The sequence below is a fragment of the Pteronotus mesoamericanus genome, unplaced genomic scaffold (assembly GCF_021234165.1).
Source record: "Pteronotus mesoamericanus isolate MK-2021 breed Mesoamerican mustached bat unplaced genomic scaffold, CSHL_Meso_final contig_657, whole genome shotgun sequence".
Classification (NCBI taxonomy): domain Eukaryota; kingdom Metazoa; phylum Chordata; class Mammalia; order Chiroptera; family Mormoopidae; genus Pteronotus; species Pteronotus mesoamericanus.
The window spans coordinates 1,846,045-1,869,275 of record NW_026555229.1 but is presented as its reverse complement, the minus strand read 5'-3'; the positions used below and the strand labels follow the sequence as shown (position 1 = coordinate 1,869,275).

Sequence of the window (23,231 nt, the reverse complement as noted above, 5' to 3'; positions counted from 1 at the left end):
ATGCTGATATGACAGCTGTCACAATACAGTCTAACAAAATTGTTTCAAATGAAGTTAAGGACAACTAAGCATTACTAGAACCATTGTATGGAAGAAACTAAATGAACTTTTTGGCCAACCCAGTATCTTGGAACTTTGCAGTGACCCTGGAAAGTAGCAATCATTTCCATTTCACAGAGATATAAACGAAGGCTTAGAAAAATTAACTTGCCCCAAGTCGCAGAGACAGCAAGCAGTAGGACAGTATTCAAACCCAGGTCTGTCTTAACCGTAAATTCCAGGTTTTCTCCTTTACAGTGGTGCCTCCTTTTCCAAATATTGAGCAGAACCTCAGGCATGCAGTTAGAGGCTTTCCAAATTGACATTGTTTCATTATTTGAGTGCTTGTACTCATTTTATTCATTTAATACATGTTGACCAACTATTCTGCCCACCACTGCACTGTTCAGGAACTAGGAGGTAAAGCAGTGAACATGATTGAATCCCTTCCTTTTTGGTCTTACATTCCAGTGGGGGAAGACAGACAATAAGTAGACAAATAAAGAAATGTTACAGGATTTTTTTATAAACTGTCTCACAGAAGAGCATTTGAAATAATTGGATAATAGCCTTCTCTGATCTAGTGCAGACTAGGTTATATGTTCTCATCCTTAACCATCCAATAGTATATCCCATATTAGCTATGTCCCTGTCTCCCCTACCAGCCTGAGCTTCTACGGCAGCGTCCTCTTGCCTCTCTCTGAATCTCCATTTCCTGGTGCTGTGACTAACACACAGCAAATACTGAGTAAAAACTGTTGACATGTACTCAGAGCTGAGTGAGCTGTGCCTAAACAGTGATGTTTAGTGATGGTGGTATTTGCTAATCTAAAATTGGTTCTAGAAACGAGGATGCTGTGCCTTGGAAAAGTGGGTTTTAGCCTGGTTTAGGTGAACATCAAAACTGCCTATGCCGTTTTTAAAGGCGGGGGATGGGGGTGCAGCAGGTGCCCTAGCTCTGCTTTCACATTTCACAGGGTGAACCCAGAGCAGGTGGTTCGGGGTTTTTTGTTTTTCAGCTCCACGGGTGATTCTGATGTGCTCAGCAGCACTGTCTTAGAAGGATTGTAATTGTTGTCATCCTAGTAGTAATAGTAAATGATGCTGGCTTTTTGTATTCACCCAAGGCAGTTCTTGTGAGAACCTCTTTTAAGCTGCAAGGAATGGATACTGCTATAGGCTCAAGAGATGTCAGAACATAGAGTAACATTAACCCAAGGTGACCATGTCTGACTTGGGTGAAGAGCACTTGATCAAGCAAAATTGCCAACTTGGTCTAAGATTCAATACAGGCTAAGTAAACTAACATCCCACCAAGCTACTGGAACTTAGATTGCCCAAGGTCTTCCTAGGGTTACTGTGTAGATCAAATAAATAACCAAGAAGGCAAGGTGCTCAAAAGTATTTAAATTTTAGAATAAGGACCTTGATTTAGTTGAACTAACAACTTTCACCTGGGTTTCAGTATTTAGTAGCATACCTTCTGGCAAGTTTCTTCAGTGTAGCTTTACGCCGGTTTTCTGTACACTGGGGATACCAGACCTTTCAGAGGCTGTCAGTATTACAGATTTTGTATGTAATGTGCCTCGCCCAGTGGCTGGTACAGGGGAACCTCATTCCGGTTTAGCAGATGTTACTTATTCCTAGTAGAAGAAAAAGTCCTTATGGACTGTCTTACATTCCAGCAACCTTTTCAAGGGCCTGAGAAAGTCAATGTGAGTGATGCCCCTCCCCAGTTGTGTATATAATGTAACTGTTCTCCTGTATCACGTCATTTTATGAGGTTATGTGTAATTTTTGAGGATGTTAATTGAGTGACAGGGTTAAAACTTCCAGGGCCACCCTGGCTGGTATGGCTCAGTGAATTGAGCACTGGCCCAAAGGTCAATTCCAGTCAGGGCACATGCCTGGGTTGTTGGCCAGGTCCTCAGTTGGGGGCATGCAAGGCAACCAATCGATGTTTCTCTCACACATCTGCTTCTCTCCCTTCCTCTGAAAATAAATAAAATCTTAAAACAAAAACTTCCTGGGGCCAAAAAGAAAAGTGCAAATCAAGTCTGCAAGTTACTAATAGACAAGGATTGGCTTTTTAAAAAATGTTCAAGCCTTTACCTTACTCTAAAGAGGGTGCCATAGTTTCAGAATTTGACTTTCCAGTCAAGGAGTATCTGGTAACCACCACCACTGAGCGAGAGCTATAGAGGCACAGGAATGGAGAGCTCAGCCAGGAAGACCTGCCCACCCCCACCCTCAGCTCTCCAGCCTGAGGTGGAAAACCTAAGATACACAGTTTTGGACCAGGCTGTGTAAAGTTGTGACTGGTTGGCCTGAGCACTTAATCTGTCATATAAAGACTCGGGTAATGAGACATTTCTAGTTGAATGTTTAAGCTGATTTCCTCAGACAAGACATATTACACATCACACAGAAAATATTGCACATGACTCCTTTATTATACTGGTCTGGAAAAAAGATTTAGTAGTTATGCTCAAAATGTGTGCTAGGACCAAGTGGCAGGGTCAAGCAACTGGAACACGATTCAGAAATCAGACACAGTGAAAGACACACCTGGACATTCTCAAGACACATTTCACTGCCGTGACACCATAAGACAGGGGAGGGGCTCTAACTCACAGCAGGACGAACTCCTACCCCTCATAAGTCAAGGAGCTCATCCTACCCTGATGTGAGGAATGGCGTATTTTGTGAGGATCACATGTGGGACTATTTCAACCGCCACTAGAAACCCCGGAAGGGTTTTTGTTTTGTATTATTCTATATATATCGATAGATATCTATCGATATCTATCGATAGATATCTATATATACACTTTTTTTTTGTAAAAGTAAATGCAACACATGAACATTCAGGATTGATCCCAATATCTGGAGCCAGCTTCTCTGGGGCCAGGGAGAAAACGTTTGTTTGAATCACCACGTGTCCATTCATCTTCCTCTGGAATGACTAGAGCCCCCAGTCAGTCACCGGGCTAAAGACTAGTAAGAACTACTCCTGGGAACAGACAGGCTCTCTTGCCTCCTCATTGGTCACGCTTCAGCATGGTTCCTCCCTATCCCACTACTCAAGCAGGTCCTTAGTAATAAAAAATATTTAAAAAAACCCAAAAAACTAGCAAAAAACCAGAGTTACTACTTCTGGACTCTTGGAAAAAAGTCTTCTCTCGGCTTGGACTGAAGACCCAAGCCCCAGAGGTGCCATTCTGACTAGGTTGCATGGAGGGAGTGTGTGCAAGAGACAAAATGGCTGGAATGAAATTAGGAGCCACTGGTCCCCATCTGTAGCTACAACTTAAGGTGCCTACAGATGTGGTCAGTGTGACATGTGCACAGGAGAGATGCAGAGGAATGGAACAGGCAGGGAGGGTGTCCTTGGGAAAGTAGCCTGCCTGCTCGCCTTCATTTCTTGGCCTTGCCCTGGGCAGCCACAGCCTCCATGGCTTTACGGACGGTCTCTTCATCCCCTAGGAACTGCATGGGCTTGATGGGCTTCAAGTTCTTGTCCAATTCATAGACAATGGGAATACCGGTCGGCAGATTCAGCTCCATGATAGCCTCTTCAGAGAGACCTAAAAAGCCCCACCATGATTAGCCAAGCAAAACAGGACTCTGCACCACCCCTTAGGTTTACTATTTATCCTCCAGGCGACCAAGGGCCTTGGGAGGAATTAAATCAAGATGCCCTTTCTGATATTTGAAATAATCTGTATTATATAGATGGGTCACCCAAGGAATGCTCCCAATACTTATTTCTCAGCCATTGAAATGCAGGAAAAAGTATGAAAGGTATATACCACAGATCTCTCTCCCGAAGTGGGATCCAAAAGCCCACGGTGGAGCAGGACTTAAATACATCTCGAATATACTATGTTGTCCATCCAGCCTGCCAAAAATCAGCATATCTGGCCTCTAGACCGTCAGGTGAAACAAATTAAGATGCAAGTTGGAACCCTGGCCAGGTGGCTTAGTAGTTTGGAGCGTCGCTCTGCACACCAAAAGGCTGCAGGTCCAATCCCCAGTCAGGGCATGTACAGGAGGCAACGAATCAATGTTTCTCTCACATCAACACTTGTGTGTGTTTCTCTCCCCCCGTCGTCCCTCCCCCCTGCCCCCCTTTCTCGTTCTCTAATATCAGTAAACATATTCTCTGGTGAGGATTTTTTTTAAAAAGATACAAGTAGAGATTTGTGTGTGAAATTGTGCCACACTGTGATTAAGGTATGATTAAAGAGAATTTTATCAGCAGTTTCAACTGGCAATCCTAGTCTGGAGGTGGGCATCTCAAACTTGACTGTGTTTCTGAATCACCTGGGTCATAGATGCAAGTCTGAAGTGGGACCCGAGGTTCTGCATGTAAAACAAGGACACGGGATCCAGCCACCTCTGCTTCTCCAAAAGACACTTTGAGAAACAAGGGTATTGGGTGTGTTTCCTCTAGGAATCAATCCAAACTATTTCTCAAGGCTAACAATATGTCCAGCCCTTTCCAGCAGGTTCCCTTCATACTAAGTAATTAAATGCCTGATTAGTGGCAGTTCTGCTTTATCCCTCCTTGAGGACCCCTCTGAAAAATGTACATACCCTCCAGATGCTTGACAATGCCCCGAAGGCTGTTGCCATGGGCTGCAATCAGCACCCGTTTTCCCTCTTTGATCTGGGGAACTATTTCTTCATTCCAAAAGGGCAGAGCTCTGGCAATAGTGTCCTTCAGACTCTCACAGGAGGGCAGCTGATCTTCAGTGAGGTCTGCGTACCTGCGATCCTAAACAACCAAAAAAATCCAATCCACGCTCATCAGTTAGTGGCAGTTGCATCTGTAAATGCCCATTCCTCACCTCCTAAGGGGTCAAAGTGATAGGTAAAGGTCTCCTCCCTGGGCACAGAATGAAGCTGAGAGCTTGGGAAAGACAATTATTATCCTGCCCCCGTCCCCCCCATCACCCACTACTAGGAAAACTAACTTCACAAGAAACATAACTTAGAAAACGAGAAAAAGGCTCTCCCCAACTCATTTTATCCTATAGCTTAGGAAAGCCCTACACTATGGGTGGGTTTTACAAAATATGGCTGTAGAGATGTAAAAATATGTATATATAAATGTTTTTACATAAACAACATAAATGATCAATTAAATCTTTTAACAAATGATGGCCATTCCTTGGAGAATGGGGATTACAATGAACTATTTTAACATAAATTATAAGATCAATGGGACTAGGCTGCACTAAGAAAAGCTAAAGAATGAGGCCCAGATTCTCAGTCCCTGGTCCTAGGTTGACTGAGCCAAACCTCACTTCGGTACATACTTGTACATACCTTACTGATGTTGCTGTAGAAGGGATGGTCAGGCTCCATCGGTGGTGGTGGGACATCATAGGAGCGCCTCCAGATCTTTACCTGGGCCTCGCCATGCTTGGCAGCAGTTTCTGCTTTATTAAGGCCAGTCAGACCCCCATAGTGCCGCTCATTGAGACGCCAGGTCCTCACTACAGGCAGCCACATTTGGTCAATGGCCTCCAGCACTGTCCAGAGAGTCCGAATTGCTCTCTTCTGCACTGAGGTGAAGCAGATGTCAAACTCATAGCCGGCGTCTGGAAATTATAAGTTCGAAGTGGTAAGCTAATCAGGTCAACTCTGGAGTCAGAATTTTCTTATGTACAATCTCCAACAGGTAGTCCAAATGAAAAGTATTGGCCTAAGTATTTAATTTTGTACACTCCAAAAGGAAAAACAATAACTGCCTTCAGGGAAGACAAAATTCGTCAGCTTTCATCACAGTTGACGACATACCTCCCAATAACGCATTTAACCCCCGGCCTAAACGTACTATCAACCAACTAACCTGCCATCTGTGCTGCTTATAATAATTCCCAGAATGTTGTGCTTTAATTAAACACATTTTAAGAATTTATTTTGGGTCCTGGCTGGTGTGGCTCACTGGATTGAGTGCCAACCTGTGAACCAAAGGGTCACCAGTGGGATTCCCAGTCAGGGCACATGCCTGGGTTGCCAACCAGGTCCCCAGTAGGGGGCGCGCTAGAGGCAACCACACATTGATGTTTCCCTCTCTCCCTCCTCTCCCCCTCTCTAAAAATAAAATCATCTTTTTTAAATTTTTTTAAAGAAATCTTTAAAAAAATTATTTATTTTGGCTTCGGTTCTTTCAAGAAAAGAATCCTAAAAACTTGGTCTCTCAATAAATAATATTTATAGAGGGCTTACCATCTGTCAGGCACTGGACTAAGTACTTGTATTTTACTTAGTCTTCAAACAATCCTATGAGGTTACAATCCTTAAAACCCATTTTACCAGATAAGAAAAATAAAGACTAGAGAAGTTAAGCAAATTATGAAACGTCACAGCTATTACCTGAGAGAGATTAAAACTCAGGCGGTGTGACTCCAAAATCCAACTCATAACCACCATTTCTAGCTACCTCCATTATTTTTCTAAACCCTAAGGATCCTGATGTTTATATTTTAGTTACAACTGTCACTTCTGATTGATAATTACTAATATATTTCAGTCCTCTGTAACCTCTGGTCTAGGGTAAATGTGATCCTGAACTCCCAGCAATTAGAACACAGCAAGAGCTCCTAGAGGATGCTAACAAAACTTTCAGTTTGTTGCATGAAATTACATTTTTACTATCGAATGGAAATCACATCACTCTCTCTTCATCTACAGCTCCTCGGTGATAGTCACCATGTCAGCCCATTTCTGAGTATCCTGAGAGGAATATACATACCTAGGTCCATAAACCAAGTTCAAAAGAAGCCACTCACTGGAGAGGGAAAGCAAATGCTGTGCACTGTCTGATTCGCTTATCAACAAATCTCTCCTCCACACAGTAGGTATTAAGGAGTGGTAGTCAAGAGTTATGTTGGCCCAAGTAGGTTGCAACAATTAATCTTACTTCATGTTTCATGAAAAATTATTTTCCCTCCCACTTTAAGGAAGAATATGGCCCTTCCGTATGTATTAGGCTAAGAAAACAGTCCTGTTTTCCTCCAAGAGGCTACAAGGCCCTCTTTGAGATTTAGCACACTTTCTTGGATATTGCCTCTTACTGAAATTGCCAGTAGCCATTAATGAAACGTGAAGTGAATTTTCCTGCCAGTCATTCAACTGAGAATGAGGTCAGTAAGAACTACCCTGATGGGGGAAGAAAGGGTTCATCACTAGGAAACCACCACCACCCACAAGGGAAGAGGACACAGCTCATCGCTGAGCCTCAGGACAAGTCCTAGTATGCTTGGCTAACGTCTCCTCCCTAACCTTAAAGGAAGGAAAGGCACCCCGATAAAAGGCTGAGTCACTAGGAAGCAGCTACCCATAGTGCAAGCCTCAGCTCCCATGCTGAACAAAACGACTGGTTATTTCACTGTAATTATTTCTACTTGCAATGGAATACAAATACGAGATAAACAAATAGGTCCCCAAGGAGAAAGGCACTCCCTTTTAGGACTCTTTAACAGAGAAGCCTCTTCCTTTAAATTGCCCATCACACAAAGCACAGTCTAGGACACTTCCAGGGATGGATTTGCTGGTGTGGTGTGGTACGGACCTTACCCTCCCCCAGGAGCAAGGTTGCATGGGAAAACTCAGTTCTCACTAGCTTCCTCCTGAAATCAGGCTTGAGAGTCTATAAACCCTACTATCACTTAAAGCCCTAGTGAATTTAATGTTTTTATTTTAGGTCTTTTATATTATTAGATTGTTCATAAAGGTCTTCATCATTCAGAGTTGTTGCTTTTAGTCTTTCATTTTTTAATGTAATCATCCGTGATGCCCATAGTAGGTATCAAAATTTTAAATGGGACTTTTTAAAACTAATGCTACCTAAAAAATAAAAAACTAACACTACCAGCATTTACTTAAAAACCGGTTTGGTTGTTTTTTTACCAGTTTTTACTTAAAAACTGAAAGAGGGTCTGTTATTTTAACATTACAAATTTAACCTTTTGATCAGTCTTAGAGCACAACTACAATTTCTTTGCCATCAGCAAACCACTACAGACCCATTCAGCTCTTCCCACTGGGCAGCAGGAGAGAAAATGGCCTCCTTTACCAGCACTTCCCTTTCCCCTTCCCTCCTAAACAGTATGAAGTCACAACAGCCATCCCAAAGCATTCACACACCTGCAGCAAGCTTACATTTCCCAGACTTTCCAAAGGTTTGCTTTACTTCAAAAAGATCTTCAGTGAAGGAAAGAAGCTAAAGAGAGCAGCCTGAGGCCAAATACCTGTTCCACATCAACTAGGCATCAGTGACCCTTTTAAATAACTGTTTCTTTGTCCAGAGGTTAGACCGGGCCAAAGCGCCTCCTCAGTTCAAAGATTCTTCCTCAGTTCAAAGATTCTTCGATTTGCTGGCAGCAGGGAATGCTCCCTTATTAGCATTTCAAAATCACAGACCTGTCTGCCACGGGCAACCCTGCCTAGGCAAGCTTATCTCACTGCCACTTCCACCTCTGCCCAGTGTCCTTGGCCAACAGCCTACCAGTCCTCACAGCTACCCGGTTACTCAACCTCAGAACTGAGGGGAAAGCACTGGACTGGGAATAAGAAGATATGACCTTGGACAAGTCATCTTTCCAATCCTCACTATCCCAACTATAAAAGGGCCAGGAAGGAATGGAAAGGAGGGGCATAAAATCTATACGGGGCTGTGGAGAGGATCAACTCATTCATTCATTCATTCATTCATTCATTCATTCCATTTGCGGATATATTTTGGGCACAGGATTTGTGGAATAGTGCTGAGCAGCAAAGGCCTACACAAGAACGTGGATTTCTTGTATCTTGACGCCTGCCGGATGCCCCCCAGCTCCGCGTCACTCCCTCCACAGTAGGAGATAAACGTGTGGCCTGTGGCTTCACAGGACCCGCAGCTGCCTTTTAAGAAGGCTTGGTTACAGATGATGGAAGACACCGGGCATCCAGTTTAACCACCTGCCCCCGAGGTACTAAAGGAGAATTTCGCAAGGCAGTGTCGTGGAGAGCGCAACCCGTTAAGGGGCGTTCGCCCTACATCCACTTCCTGGCATGCCGCCTCTCACACTCTACTGGGTGACCTTGAGCAAGTCGACCCCACCCCCCGCCCCAGGCCCATTTTCTCAATTGCAAAATAAACTGCTGGAGAAATGAAGACAAAGTCTAGGCCCTCCAGAAGGGTTCGGGAACAAGACAGGAGGCCCTGATCGAGGGGTACCTGCTCGGGCCTTCGCACCCCCCACCCACTGCCCGGCCCGCTCCGCACCTCGCAGCGCCTGCCCGCCACGTTTTGCCTCTTCGTGCCCCGCTGGACTCAGGTCGGCGTCATACCAGCCGCTGAAGCGGTTCTCCAGGTTCCACGCGCTCTCGCCGTGCCGGATCAGCACCAGTTTGTAGGCGGCCATGGCGGCGGTCTCGAGTGCGATGCAGACGGGCTCGCCGAGATTCCGGAGTGGCAGCCCGGCCCCGGCCCCCGGCCGCGCCTGCGCGCTCGCACCCTACCCCCTGGCTCTGGCACACTTGCTTGCCCTAAATCTTTCCACTCGCTGGGAACCACGGTCGCCCGCCTGGTGTGCGCATGCGCCCTGTGCCGGCGCTGCGGCCGCCTCCGGGAGGGGTTGAACTGTGGTATGCCAGGGCGCATGCGGCCTCTGTCGTCGGCTGGCCCCTAGTCCGCCGCCGTGGTCACGGAGCGCACGTAAGCGCCCTGGGCGGCGGGACCCTCGGGCGGTGGCGGCCGGAGTGTTAGAAAGCCCACCCTGCTCCTAGTTAGCTATCAATTGTACGCCTTTCGTTGTAATAGCTTTTATCATTTCAGTCGCTCCTAGCCCAGCCACACAGCATTTGATTCATACACGAAACTTCACGACTTAAATCTGTTTGCACTCTGTCTTTGGGCAGTTCGTGTAACCTCGCCCAGCCTCATCTGTAAATGGACATCATAAAAACTTACCTGGAAGGTGTTTGTAAATAGTATTAATGTCATTTCAGTGGGTACTGATCTATTTTATAAATAAGGAAACTGGCTGTGACTGCTAGTTCCAAAGCTGTGCTCTTTAACATAGAGGTTTATCCCACATCTAGTCTCTTAGCCTTTAGACCTCCTGGGTCTCCAACAGAGAAGCAAGTCCTGGAACCCTTCAAATATTCCTGACAGAGGAGAACCTCCTCCTATTCCTCCGCCCAATCAGCAGTTTAAATACGTGCTTATGCGGGCCGCCTGCTGCCCGTGCCACAATGAAATTGTGCTGTGTGCTATATTTTGACAGAGATTCTAGAAAAGTTTTAACACACTCATGAATCAACTACTATATGCCAGGGGGTTATAAGTGTTTTTGCAAAGGTTAACTCATTTACTCCTCATATCCTCATAATGGTCCTGTGAGTCAGGTTTTCCAATTACTGATGAGGAAACTGAGAGATGAGGTCACTTGTCCAAGGTTACAGGAACCAGGATTCAAGCCTAGACTGGCTGGCTCCCAAATCCATGCATGCTCTTACTTGCTACTCTCTATGGCCTCCACATTTTAATCATTTTTTTACTTTGAAGAATGGGAAGGATTTGAGAGGCAGAGAAAAAGCGCCTTGGGAACAACGTGAACCAAAACACGTAAGACTGGCTTGTAGATAAATCATCATAATTGCTACTGTTTCTTTACTGTGTCAAGTTAATGTATTATCTCAACCCTTTAGAAATTCATATAATGTAGGGCCTGTTACAGCTCCATTCCACAGATGAGAAAACTGAGACCCAGAGTAATAATTTGTCCAAAGTCACAGCTCAGAAGCGGATGAGAAACCAGGACTCTTAACCACGGTGTTCCACTGCCTCTGGCAAAAGATGGTATCCTGTGACTGGAGAGGTGACCGGGATAAATCTAGTACTAATAGCTGTACCTGGAGCTCACCAAAATTCCAGGGCTGCAACGCAAGAACTGTGCTGGAAGGATTCCGTGTTCAGACTCGAGGTGTGGCCCAAATGGGAGTCCATGCAAGACTTCCTCTTAGAAGTTCTCCCTCTGGACATTCTTGCTGCTTGGTCATCCCAACCCAGATGCCCAGGGCCTCTCAGGGAAAGCTTAACATTGGCTTTTCAGGCTGCACTTTCTGTCCCCTGCCTTGCCCCTAATCCACGCTCCCAGTCTAACTCCTGCCATGTTCCTTTCTCCTCTCCGTAGTCTCTGCTTCTATTCAAGATTTCTGTGCTTTTGTCTAGCTGGGTCTCACATTTCTGCAATGAATAGAAAGTGTGATAAGGGAGAGATCTGAGTTCAAATATATCTTGTTTCTTGTTAACTGTGGGACCTAAGATGGGTCACTCAAGTTCTCATCCTCAGTTTCACCCTCTGTAAACTGGGACAACAATCGTGTTTATATCCACCTAAAGCATGGTTGGGATAAATAAATGAGATGATGTGTGTGGGAAGCACTTAGCGCTGTGCCTAGCAAATAGTCATAAATAACAATAAATATATTATTAACATATTAATAAGAAATATTAGCAGTGTGATCAAGAAGGCGAAAAAGATTTAATGAAGGGCACCACTTCAAAGGGTGTGAGCCCTTGTTGGTGTGGCTCAGTGGGTTGAGTGCTGGCCTGCAAACTGAAAAGTTGCTGGTTCGATTCCCAGTCAGGGCACGTGCCTGGATTGCTGGCTGGGTCCCCAGTTGGGGCATGCGAGAAGCAACAAATCAATATATCTCTTGCACATTGATTTTTCTCTCCCTCTCATTCACCCTCCTTTCCCCTCTAAAAATAAAGTCTAAAAAAGTTGATTAATTTTTTTTAAATGGTGTGAATCTGGAGGTCCATGGACAGACTTCCATTCCAACAGGTTGAAAGGGGGTGGCTTGCCCAAGGGGATTGCAACTGGGATAATAAGGGTGCGTTGGGCAGAAGGCCAAGGGCATCTGTGCAACCAGCCTGGAAGGAGTTTGGGAATCCTGTTTTATTTTTTTCACCAACCCTCTCTGCCTCTTAAAGGAGTTTCTCATCTCTTTGGAATTCGGAGAAACTCTGATAATTTTACGAGCCTCACAGGATATCTAACTCAGTCATTAGAGTTTTGTGGGGTTTTTAAAAAATGTATGCATCAGATCTTCTCAACTAGAAACTCCTTGAGGATGGGCACATGCACTTAGCGTGATGCCTTTCTCTTAGTAGACTCTGTCAGTATCCCTGACTGTCTGAACCAGAAGAGACCTTGGAAATCCTAAACTGCAAGCCCCTACCTCCTGGTGTCCCCAGGTCTCACGCAACAGATGAGGAAAGTGATGTGAACCACTCAAAAGGTAAGGAGATAAGCAGAGGACCACGCTCATCAGTGAGAAGTCAGAGATGATCCACAGAACAGGGTCCCCAAGTTGAGGTTTGCTGTGTCAGGAAGAGAGAGGCAGGAGCCCAGAGAGATAGGAAGAGTGAGGGGGATGAGAAGGACCATTGTGAGGACTGCCAAGGCTTTGCAGCTGGAAGCCAGGATTTGTGGGCTTCCATTCAGCATCTATCACAGCATCTCAAACATGGGAAGAAGCTTAGAGCCTATAAAGCCAAGGTGATTTCTCAAATGTCAGTAAGGGTACCGACAAACCTGTGTGTTTTGCCTGCCACTAGATTTTTAAAAAATTTTAATTGTTATCTCTACTGAGAAGATACACATCCAGTTGTCAGGGCTGATTCACATATTCTGAGAACAAAACAGGTGCCAGGGGCTCTGATCACAGAGTAGCCTGAGACTCCTAACCAGGTCATTGTCCTTCCTCTCTGCCCTTCAGGGAGCAACTGTGGCCAGCAAGTCCCCTTGCTGCATGGAGTGTGGGCTTGGGCATCTGTGCTCTCAGTCTTCTTAGTTGCCATCCCTGAGCCAGAGGTATGGCGAGCCTCTTCTCTGCCAGGCCTCTGGCCAGCCTCTAAACCCTAGGGCTTCCCTTCTAGCTCAGGGCTTTCATTCCCCGGGCCTAAGGGAAATTCCCAGGACTCTAACAGCTTTCCAACAGCCGGCTTATTGGTTAACTGGTGACAAAAAACAAAAACAGTAGTCACAGCTCTATTACCCTTCACTGTCCCTTAAAACAATAAAGGCCCCTCTGAGCCTTCCCTTCCCATTTATTTTTACCACAAAAGAGCATCTCCCTTTTCAAGTTCCGAACGTTGAGTGAAAGACCCGATTTAGAACTGTAGTGGGGCAAACCAAGTCTTCCGCCGAGCCGGAAGGAGGGGTGGCTGCCCACACACAGGACTCCCTGTCGAGACACCACATGTCTTTACTTGTTGAACATCTTGTAAACTCACTGCCTGATGTTCAGATCTCCCAGGTGTCTAAAAAAAGAGGATTTCTTCCTTGGAGAGGGAGTGAGCCCAGATGATGGTGGCTTAGGCCTCAGGACTCTGAGCTTCTAGGAGAGAAAGCAGTACTTCAAGGAGGGATAAAATGCTCCAACCCTCTCCAGTCACCATCTGAAGATAAACGCAGATGGAACTGCTACTAATGGAAAAGAAAGAGGAGTATCTGGCTGCAGGCTTGTGGCTTCTTAGGACTCCCCTGGCAACAACCTTCCTCCCCGCCCATCCGCACCCTGCTCTGACCTCAAAACCTAGCTTCAGACCACAGTGTCTGGCCCAGCCATAGTACAAGCCCTTCTCTCTGGATTAAGGAACTCACGCAGTCCCTGAAAAACAAGTATCAGGGGTACTCCAGGCCCTCTGCCTCCAGACCCTGCGTGTGATAACTGTGATGATAAAAATGCCCAACTCTGGGCAACAAGCAAGCCCTTTTGATTCTTCTGCTTTCCTTCACATAAAGCTGTTTTCCTAGTCTACATTTTTTTTGGATTAAATTCTAAGTACAAAACATGTAGATACTTTGTTATTTGGGAATAATTTGTGTTATGCTTGGGGAATGGCTGGGAGATTAGTAGTGTGTTAATCCAGGGTCTCTGAGAAGCAGTTGCCAAGACAGGATTTGCAAAAAGTGTATCTTGGGAAATGCCTGAGACAGGAAGCAGGGAGGGAATGAGACAAGGCTCGCAGAGTAGGTGTGGCACGAGTGAAGGGTGGAGGGAAGGAGGGTTGGGTGGGTGGGAGCCTCTTAGGCTGTAGCAGGGGTGTCCAACATTTTGGTGTCTCTGGGTCACACTGGAAGGAGAAGAGCTGTCTTGGGCCACGCATTAAATGCATTATGACACATAATCACAAAAAAAATCTCATAATGTTTTAAGTAAATCTATGATTTTGTGTTGGGCCACATTCATAGCCCTCCTGGCCCTTGGGCCGCAGGCTGGACACCCCTAAGTGCATTTGTGAGGGAAATTATCAGCCAGGCTGTTGGGGGAATCCTTGAGCCAAAATCACCCCTCAGAGAAGTCCCTGGTCTCCCTTGACCAGGCCAACATTTGTATCCTCGATGCAGGGTTACTGAGTCATGGCTAGACAGCCCATAGGCATTGTGACCTCTGTCTAAATGCCATGAAGGGTTTCAGAGTGACTCAGCTGGGACCCTCAGTCAGTCAGCTGTATGAGATCCTAGGGGAATATTCTCATGGCTGACACAAGAACATTCTATATATTTGTCAGAACACTTGTAGGTCAGCACATAGTGACTACTTCCTGAGGAAAGCTATTAATGGTACCTGTTAGCCAACAGCAAGGTGACCAGGTTTCCAATATTCCTGTTAAGGATTTTTCCAGGGGTAGGACAGGGATACTGCTATATTTCTGACTGCAGTGGAGGAAAATGCCTGTCTCCCAGAAGTGACAACAGGAGCTGGCTAAGGGTTGTCCAGCCTAAGAAACATAGACAAGAAAAAACAACCATCAGAAGCCCTCATGAGTTCCTCAACTGGTTAAACATGACCTACCATATGACCTAACAACTCCACTCCTAGGTGTATACTCAAGAGAAACGAAAGCATATGTCCACACAAAAACTTGTACACAAATGTTTATAGCAGCATTATTCACAATAGTCAAAGGTAGAAACAACCCAAATGTTCATCCACTGAGGAACGGATGAACAAAATGTGGTATCTCTACACAATGGTTTGTTATTCAGCCATGAACAAGAATAAAGTACTGATACATATTACCTGGATGAACTTTGAAAACGTGCTCCAGTGAAAGAAATCAGACATGCCTTGGCCAGGTAGCTCAGTTCGTTAGAGCATTGTCTCAATACACCAAGGTTGTGGGTTCCATCCCCAGTCAGGGCACACGCGAGAGTCAACCAATCTATGTATGACTAAGGGGAATGACAAGTTGATGTTTCTCTCTCTCTCTCTCAAATCAATAAATAAAAAATTAAAGGAAAAAAGATACAAAAGGTGACATATTGTATGATTCCATTTATATGAAGTGTCCACAATAGGTAAATCTGTAGAGATGGAAAGTAGACTACTAGTTGCCCAGGGGTGGGGGGTTGAGGCGTGATAAATAAGGAATATTGTGTTACTCTGTGATGTGATGAAATGTTCTAAAATTCGCTGTGGTGCCCTGACTGGTGTGGCTTAGGGCCTGGGCATTGTCCCACAAACTGAAAGGTTGCTGCTTCAATTCCCAGTCAGGGCATGTGCCTGGGTTGCGGGCCAGGTCCCCATTTGGGAGCATGCGAGAGGCAACCAATTGATGTTTATCTTGTACATCGATGTTTCTCTCCCTCTCTCTCTCTCCCTTCCTTTCCCTTTCTCTAAAATTAAGTAAATAAAAGCTTTAAAATTTTTTACAAATAAAATTGTGGTGATGGTTGCACACATCTGTGACTACACTAAAAACCATTAAGTTGCACACCTTCAATGGGTAAAGCAGATAGTATGTGAACTATAGCTCAATTAAAGCTTTTTTAAAAAGCTTTAAAAATTACTTAAAAAAAAAAAAAAACCACAGTAAAACCACATGAGCCTGGCCACCAAAAGCCATTGCTCAATGGCAGGGAAGCGGTTGTGGGTGGAGAGCTGTGGGGGACCTAAAATGGCTGCTGTGCTGCAGCAAAGCATTTTCATGCCAGTCCTGATGCAGCTCTGGACCTCCCGACGGTTCCGGGAGTGAGCCCCAGGGGTGTGGTTAGGCAAGCACACACGGCTCTTGCTGAGCGCAGGGAGAGACGCGGACGAGGGAAAAGAGGCCTCAGTGGAGCAGCGACAAAAACTGTGAAGTCTGGCCCCCCACTCTGCCTGCTGGTGCCTCACATCGCCTTCCCAGACAAGTGACTGCGAGTCCAAGCTCCTAGGTCCCATTTCTGATTTGATATGTGACCCTGAGCCAGGGCCCTCCCCTGCCATAAAACTAATTTCCCTGATCCCTGTATTGGGAACCACCCCCCAAGCCAGATCTTGGAGGGAGATGACAGGAACTGGGCCTTATTGCCACAGCATAGACCAGGCCGGTGCCTCACCCTACGAAGCCACTAAATCCTCCTGGAGATTTATCCCCCTGAGCGAACATGGTCCACTGTTAAAGCAACAATGGGAGGGTGAAAGATATGAGCTAGCCAACACTTGAGAGAAAGAAAAAAAGTTCTCATACCCAAGGAGAGACTTCCTGTTGTACATTGCCATGGCAACAAGTAATCGCCTCCCATGTTTTAAACCATTCAATCAATGACAACTCATCTTTTAACCGAACAATGACAACTTGCCTCAGTGGGCATGCTTCTGTAAGCCAGCCAGTCAGGAACAGCCACACTGTGGTTTGTCAACCGGTCCCTAAACTCCTCTCCTCTGAATGTGCCCATCGCTGACCTTCACACGTCCCAGCACCTAGATCACTTTCTTGCTCCACTCAAAGAGATTCCACCTAATAATAGTCATTGCTCTGCCTCCTTAAGTAATAGATTCAGCTTTTTCTGTGAATATGATGACTGGCGCTCCTGCAGCCCATCTTTGGAGCATGAGGTGACACTGAGGATGGAAGTCACCCAGCATGGAGAGTAAAGCAGAAAAGTAGAGGAAGCCCAGGATCCTGGAGACTCTGTGGAGCCACCGTGCCAGCCTGAACTTCCCACCTGCCTCCTTATTTCCTGGATATGAAAGAATGAACCCTGTGTGTTTAAGCCACTGTGGCCAGGTCTCTGTTACAGCAGCTGAGCATGATTCCTTACCGACGGAGGGGCCCTCACCAGAATGGGGGCAAGGTTGCAGCATAACCGAAGAAAGGTTTAATTTTGGAGTAAGGATGAATTTTCAGGCATCAGGATGCCACGTTAAAGTGGTGGTCATGCTGTTTCTCTTCACCCAGACACACTTTCAGCCAGTGATGGGTACCTGCTGTTAGGTGGGGGAAAAGGGGGGACTCCACCTTGGGGATGACCTCGGCCTTTGACAGGAGCTCATCTGCTATTCCCAGATTTCAGTCCTTTTCACACAGGGAAGGAAACACGCTTCCTCTTCAGCACATCATGCCATGTGCTCGTTCCCTCGGACTTACTCTAGAAAGCCAGCTCTTTTGCTAAAAACTCTTCTTTGGCCAAATGGAATGTCCACGCCCCAAAGCTGGGGGACACTTGGTCTTCTGCAACAGTGATGTTCTGTGCATGGTGCTAAGCACTCTGCACACGTTATTTCACTTCAGCCTCAAAACAACAGCGCCATATTTAGATGAGGAAACTGTGGCTCAGAAAGTTCAACCACCTGCCCCCAGTCACACCTAGGATGTGGCTCCAAAGGCAGTCTTGCCTAAGTCCGAAGCCCGGGCTTCCACGCCGCTCTAGAGGTTAGGGAAAGCCTCTGGGGCAGCTGCAACCCCGCCACCATGGTCATGATGGGCCACCCAGGGTGAAAAAGGCCTTCCCCTCCCCCAGTGTGGGCACCCAGACCATGCACTTCCTCTTTGTTTGGGGCAAGAGGCTAGGCCTCAATTTCCCTTTCCTCCTGCCAAGTGGCATAACAGATTACAACCCCACTGACCTACAACTAGCCTTCCTGCTCCCCTTGGGCTCAGTGCTTCGGGTCCAGCACTCCTGTTCCCTCACAGACAGTTTTAAGAGCAGGGCTACTGAAGGAGATCCTGGGCTAAAAGCTCGATCTCCTGGCATCTGCCCATCGAACGACTGTGTGATCTTGGGAGTGTCACTGAACCCCATTGTTTCCCCATCCATGAAATGAGGACATTCACTCTGTCCTCCTCACTCAGATGATAGCTGAGAAGGTGTTTTGGATCTCAAGAAGAGTTTTATGGAAAATAATAATTAGCTCAAATTTATTGCCTGCTTGCTATGTGCCAGGCAGTGTACTAAGCACTTCACATGTGTTATTTAGTTCTCATAAACCTATGGATAGGCGGCTTCTCATCTCCATTTTACAGGTGAGGAAAACTGAGGCTCAGAGAGAAAGGTGACTTGCTCCAGGTCACACAGCAAGTGGTAGTCCTTGGAGTCCAACCCAGAGGGTATAACCACAGCACCCATCCCACAGATGTGAGTGGTGTTCATTAGCCATATGTAGAGTGGCTAATCATGGAGATGGCTAACGCTTCCAGGGGGAAGATGTTGCTGGAATTCAGGGTTGGGGAGGTTGGTTCTTCGCTGAGGTGAACCCTATGGTGCAGGTTTGGGAGAGTCTGTGCTCAGGCCATCTGGATGTCTCTTGTTCCCTCACCACATGCCTCCTGGAGGAGGCTCTGGGCAGTCATCTCAGGCTGTAGGGCCTGCAGATGATCGGTGGCTCTCCACTGCCCATTCCAGGCTGGTGGTTCATCCAAGGGCTCTATCCAATTGTGATGCCGACTCATTTGGAGGCCAGCAGGTGTCTACTGCCTAGAAAAAGAATGGGAAGGCTGCCATGAGCACAGACCTCTTCATCTCCCCATAGGATTGTAAAATCCCAGCCTGCCTACCTGTCATTGCTGTGTCTCTGTAGGGTTTTTACCTTAACTGTAGAGCTCCTTCTGGTGGTGAAAATGCACCACTGCATCCTGCACTAGGTACCACTAACATTTTTGGAGTCGTGTATATTTTCACTCACAAACACACACACACACACACACACACACACACACACACACACACGCTTTCATATTGAATCCTCAGAGTAGCCCAGTGGGGTCTGTGTTATTATCAACACTTCTGAGAATGTGTAATGGAGACTCGAAGTTAAACCCTTGCTCAGTGTCCTGCAGTAAAATACAAATTTGAACCCAATATTTTGAGCAACTCTCCTCCTATCTATACCTCTCTGGTCATGAATACCAGCTACCTTACAACAGTTTCAAAACTCGGCTTCCTCTTCCTCCACAGGCCACCAGTTCCCTTTTTCAGCCTCACTGCCCAGGTCTCAGCCTCTGTCCCAGGAGTGGGTTCCCACCAGAAGGTGGAGGCACTGACTCCTGTGGCTGGCGGTGCAGGATTCTGCATCAGCGCCACTTTTCTGATTCTCTGCAGCGACACTTTCCCACCTTAACCATCTTGATGTTCTCTCTGCTCTCTCTGTGTGAGGACCACTTTTATTTTTAGTAGGCCAAAAAGTACACCGATTATGAGTACAGGGCTCAGTGAATTATCACACAGTGAACACATCCCTGTAAACTTTCTTCTGATAAATAAAAAATTAGAATATTACCACACCCCTGTGCCTACTCTCAGCATTACCACCGTTGTAACTGCTAGCCTGACTTCTAATACTGCAGATTAGTTATGCCTGGTTTTGAACTTCATCTAAGTACAATCGTGCAATATGTAGTTTTTTGTGTTTGGTGTCGTTCAACTTAGATCATACCTGCTGTTGCATTAGCAGTCATTTGCTCACTCTCATTGCTGAATACTGTAATATTCCATTTTACCCATATGCCAAAGTTTATTTACCCATTCTATTATTGATGGATATTTGGGTCATTTCTAGTATTTGGCTGTTATAAACATCATCATATGTCTCCTATGCATGTAAGTATACATTTCTGTTGAGTATATACCCAGGAGTGAATTGCTGGATTATGGAGTATAATTAGCATTTTCAGTTTTAGTTGACACTACCAACAGTTTTTTTAAAGTGGTTCTATCAGCTTGTACTTCCATCAGTAGTACATATGGCCAGTTGTTCCACAGTCATTGACACTTAGTATTGCTAGTCTTTTTTTTTTATTGATTTGAGAGAGACAGAGAGAGAGAGAGAGAGAGAGATTTGTTGTTCCACATATTTATGTGTTCATTGATTGATTTCTTCTATGTGCTCTGACCAGGGATCAAACCTATAACCTTTGCATATTGGGGCAATGCTCTAACCAACTAAGCTGCCCACCAGGGAAGTATTGCTGGTCTTTAAATTTTAGCCATTTTAGCTGTTCTGTTGGGTGTGTAGTGGCATTTCATTGTGGTTTTCATTTGCATTTCCCTGTTGGTTAACGAGATTGAACATCATTTCATATGCTTATTGGCTGTATGGATATACACTTTTGTGAAGTACCTGTTCATGTCTCTTGCCCATTCTTTTTATTGTATTGTCTCCCTTGTTCTTACTGATTTGTAGGAGTTTTTAAATATATTCTGAGGTACTTCGTTAGTAATACGTACTGCAAATATCTTCTCTCACTTTTTGGCTTCTTTTAAAATGTTCTTTGTGGTGTCTTTTCATCAGCAGAATCTCTTACATTTAATGTATTCCAGTTTACCCTTCTTTTTCTTTGTGGTTAGCACTTTCTGTGTCTCACTGAATAAACTACCAATTTGTGCAAATCACTTCACCTTTTCTGGACTTGGCAAAATGAACAATTGGTTCAGATATTCAAATAAATATTTGATTTACAGTTGTTTAGGTTTCATACATTAGTGAACTTGTTTTAAAAAGGAGACACCTGACAAAAGGTTGCCAACTCTTTATTCTGGCAAATAATAAGTGTTTGATAAAACCCTGTCACTTATTCTCACTATTATTTTATGAAAGGGCATTGGAATACCAGCATCTTTATATTGGACATATATTACTGCAGAATACTGAAAATATTGGCCAGCATGCGACCTGTGATCTACACGACCCCTCAAGTGTCTGCTTCCAGTGATTCTACTTAGATGAAGTTCCATATTGTAATTTTGTGAATTTCACTCCATTCTTCCCGTTGCTCTCCATTCCAGCTCCTTGGTTCTTGGACCAAAACTCAATTTTTGGTTCCTCTTAACTCCCTCAGAAATGTATGTTTTGGGATTTCAGTTCCAAACTGTGAAGTGAAAAACTATCTCAGTTTCACTAAATAAAGACTAATTACAATCATGGGTATTCACATTTATTCTGGAATTCATATAATTTGTGCCCTTGTTTTAGCCCCTCTTCTCTCCACAACACACATATTCTCAGTTGTTTATTCATTCATTCACTCACTGAACAGTAATTTGTTGAGTGCCTACTATGTGTTAGGCACTTTTCCAGGTGCTGAGAATGAGAGTGAGAGACAAAATTCCTGTCGTGGAATTCATATGGTAGAAAGGATGATAGGAGTGTACGTTCTTCACAAGTTCCCCGGAGATCAGCTGAAACCAGTTGTGAGAAACTTTGTTGCAGCATATTTTGTTCTGTTCAAGCTGTTATAACAAAGTACCACAGGCTGGGCAGCTATGTATATGTTACATGCTATTGAGTTGGCTCTGACTCTGACTCCTAGTGACCCTGTGAACGAGTGATGTCCACAATGTTCTGTCCTCAAGACCCCTGCTCAGCTTCTGTGGACTTGTGCTTATAGCCTCTTTTATGGAGTTGATCCATCTCATACTTGGTCTTCCTCTTCTCCTGCTGTCTTCTCTTTGTCCCAGTATCATTGTCTTTTCCAAAGAACCTAGCCTTCCCAGGATTGCAGGGAATTGAAAATGAGTTCTGGGTTGGTTACTGGTTCTGAAGTGGAATTGGGAGATTAACAACAGTGGATTAAGTGCTGTTCATCAAGCAAGGATAGCTTTGTAATTGCGTATACCCAGTAATAAATGAAAATGGCTAAGCAGGTTTAGAGCATTGCTCACTGTTTTTTCCCCTTTTCAGGCCACACTGATTTTTAGCCTTTCAGGTTTGGCTAGGTTTTGACTCTTTCAAATAAGTTTGTTTCTATGCTTAACTTTTGAAATTAGATTTTTAAAAATAATATAAATATAGATTTGTTTTTTAACCTGCAAAGAAATTCAAGTTTTTTATTTTTTAAAGATTTTATTTATTACTTTTTAAAAGGTCTTATTTATTTATTCTTTTAGAGAGAGAAAGGAGGAAGAGAACCATCAACATGTGGTTGCCTCTCACATGGCCCTTCCTGGGGACCTGGCCAACCACCCAGGAATGTGCCCTGAGAATCAAACTGGCAACCTTTTGGTTCTCAGTCCAGCGCTCAGTCCACTGAGCCACACCAGCCAGGGCGGGAAGTCCAGCTTTACATGGTTCACTCCTGTGGCCAAGAACTGTGGGCCTGTTACAGAATCCTAGCCTATGCAGTTCTGAAACAGATGTGTGGGCCTGATTGCCCGCTGCCAAGAAGCATGACTCCCAAAGCCAGAGTTTGGTGAAAAGGAAAGGAATCATTTATTTAAAAGTTATACAGGTTTAGAATAATGGCAGAAATCTGCCACTCCCTTTAAAACACACAATGAACGCACACACGCTCCTGCCTCCCCGTTTGCCAAATCAGGCCAGTTTCAAAATATGTCAGAGGTACCTCTTTCAGGGAAAAAAAAAAAAAAAAAGTTAAGTTCGCGGCTTAACATTCCTTCGGCATCAGTTCAGCACTCCCCGCTTCTCCCAGTAATCCGTGCCTGGCTAGGCAGGTTCCGCAATTCCCAGTAGCATCATTATCATCGGTGCCCCCCGCGTTCTCCAGCTCTTAATCCAAAATGCACCCTTTCAACCTGCATAGCCAAGAGAGCCAATGGCTGCCTGGGCTTAGTTCAAATACTCATCCCGAACCTCCTCTGTGTGGCGGAGCCTCCTGCCTCTCGCGGGGCTTCCTGCTTCTGGCACGATAAGCTTTCGCATCTCCCAAGTCAGGTTTGTGGGGGACTTCTCCGTGTTTTAGGGGGGTAGACTTCTAGCTCAACACCCCGGTTCAGCCCTGGAGTGGGTGCCGAGAGCCTCCCTAGCAACACATATTCTTCCCCAACCACAGATCTCCAGGACACACTCAGGAATCTTGAGCCTCGAGGAAACGTAAAACCGGATGTTGACTGTTTTGCCACGGTAACGGACACAAATCCGGAAGTGGCGTCAGAGGAAGGGGAAGTGAAGCGGCCTGT

General features: G+C 45.3%; 1 protein-coding gene across 1 annotated transcript; it reads right to left on the bottom strand.

Moving 5' to 3' along the window:
* Positions 1-2,455: 2,455 nt before the first annotated feature.
* PGAM1 (phosphoglycerate mutase 1) lies at positions 2,456-9,529 on the bottom strand. Its single transcript, XM_054581302.1, has 4 exons — positions 9,320-9,529; positions 5,374-5,648; positions 4,639-4,819; positions 2,456-3,626 (listed from the first exon to the last, which is right to left on the bottom strand). The coding sequence occupies exons 1-4, from the start codon at positions 9,456-9,458 to the stop codon at positions 3,457-3,459; spliced, it is 765 nt and encodes a 254-aa protein (XP_054437277.1). The 5' UTR covers positions 9,459-9,529; the 3' UTR covers positions 2,456-3,456.
* Positions 9,530-23,231: the final 13,702 nt, after the last annotated feature.

What these genes read in the sequence shown, in the direction of transcription:
- PGAM1 (XM_054581302.1), bottom strand. Translation starts at nt 9,458, where the DNA reads ATGGCCGCCTACAAACTGGTGCTGATCCGGCACGGCGAGAGCGCGTGG. An exon ending in TGGCGGGCAGGCGCTGCGAG is followed by an intron (nt 5,649 to 9,319) that starts GTGCGGAGCGGG and finishes TATAATTTCCAG; the next exon opens with ACGCCGGCTATGAGTTTGAC. An exon ending in TCTACAGCAACATCAGTAAG is followed by an intron (nt 4,820 to 5,373) that starts GTATGTACAAGT and finishes TTGGTTGTTTAG; the next exon opens with GATCGCAGGTACGCAGACCT.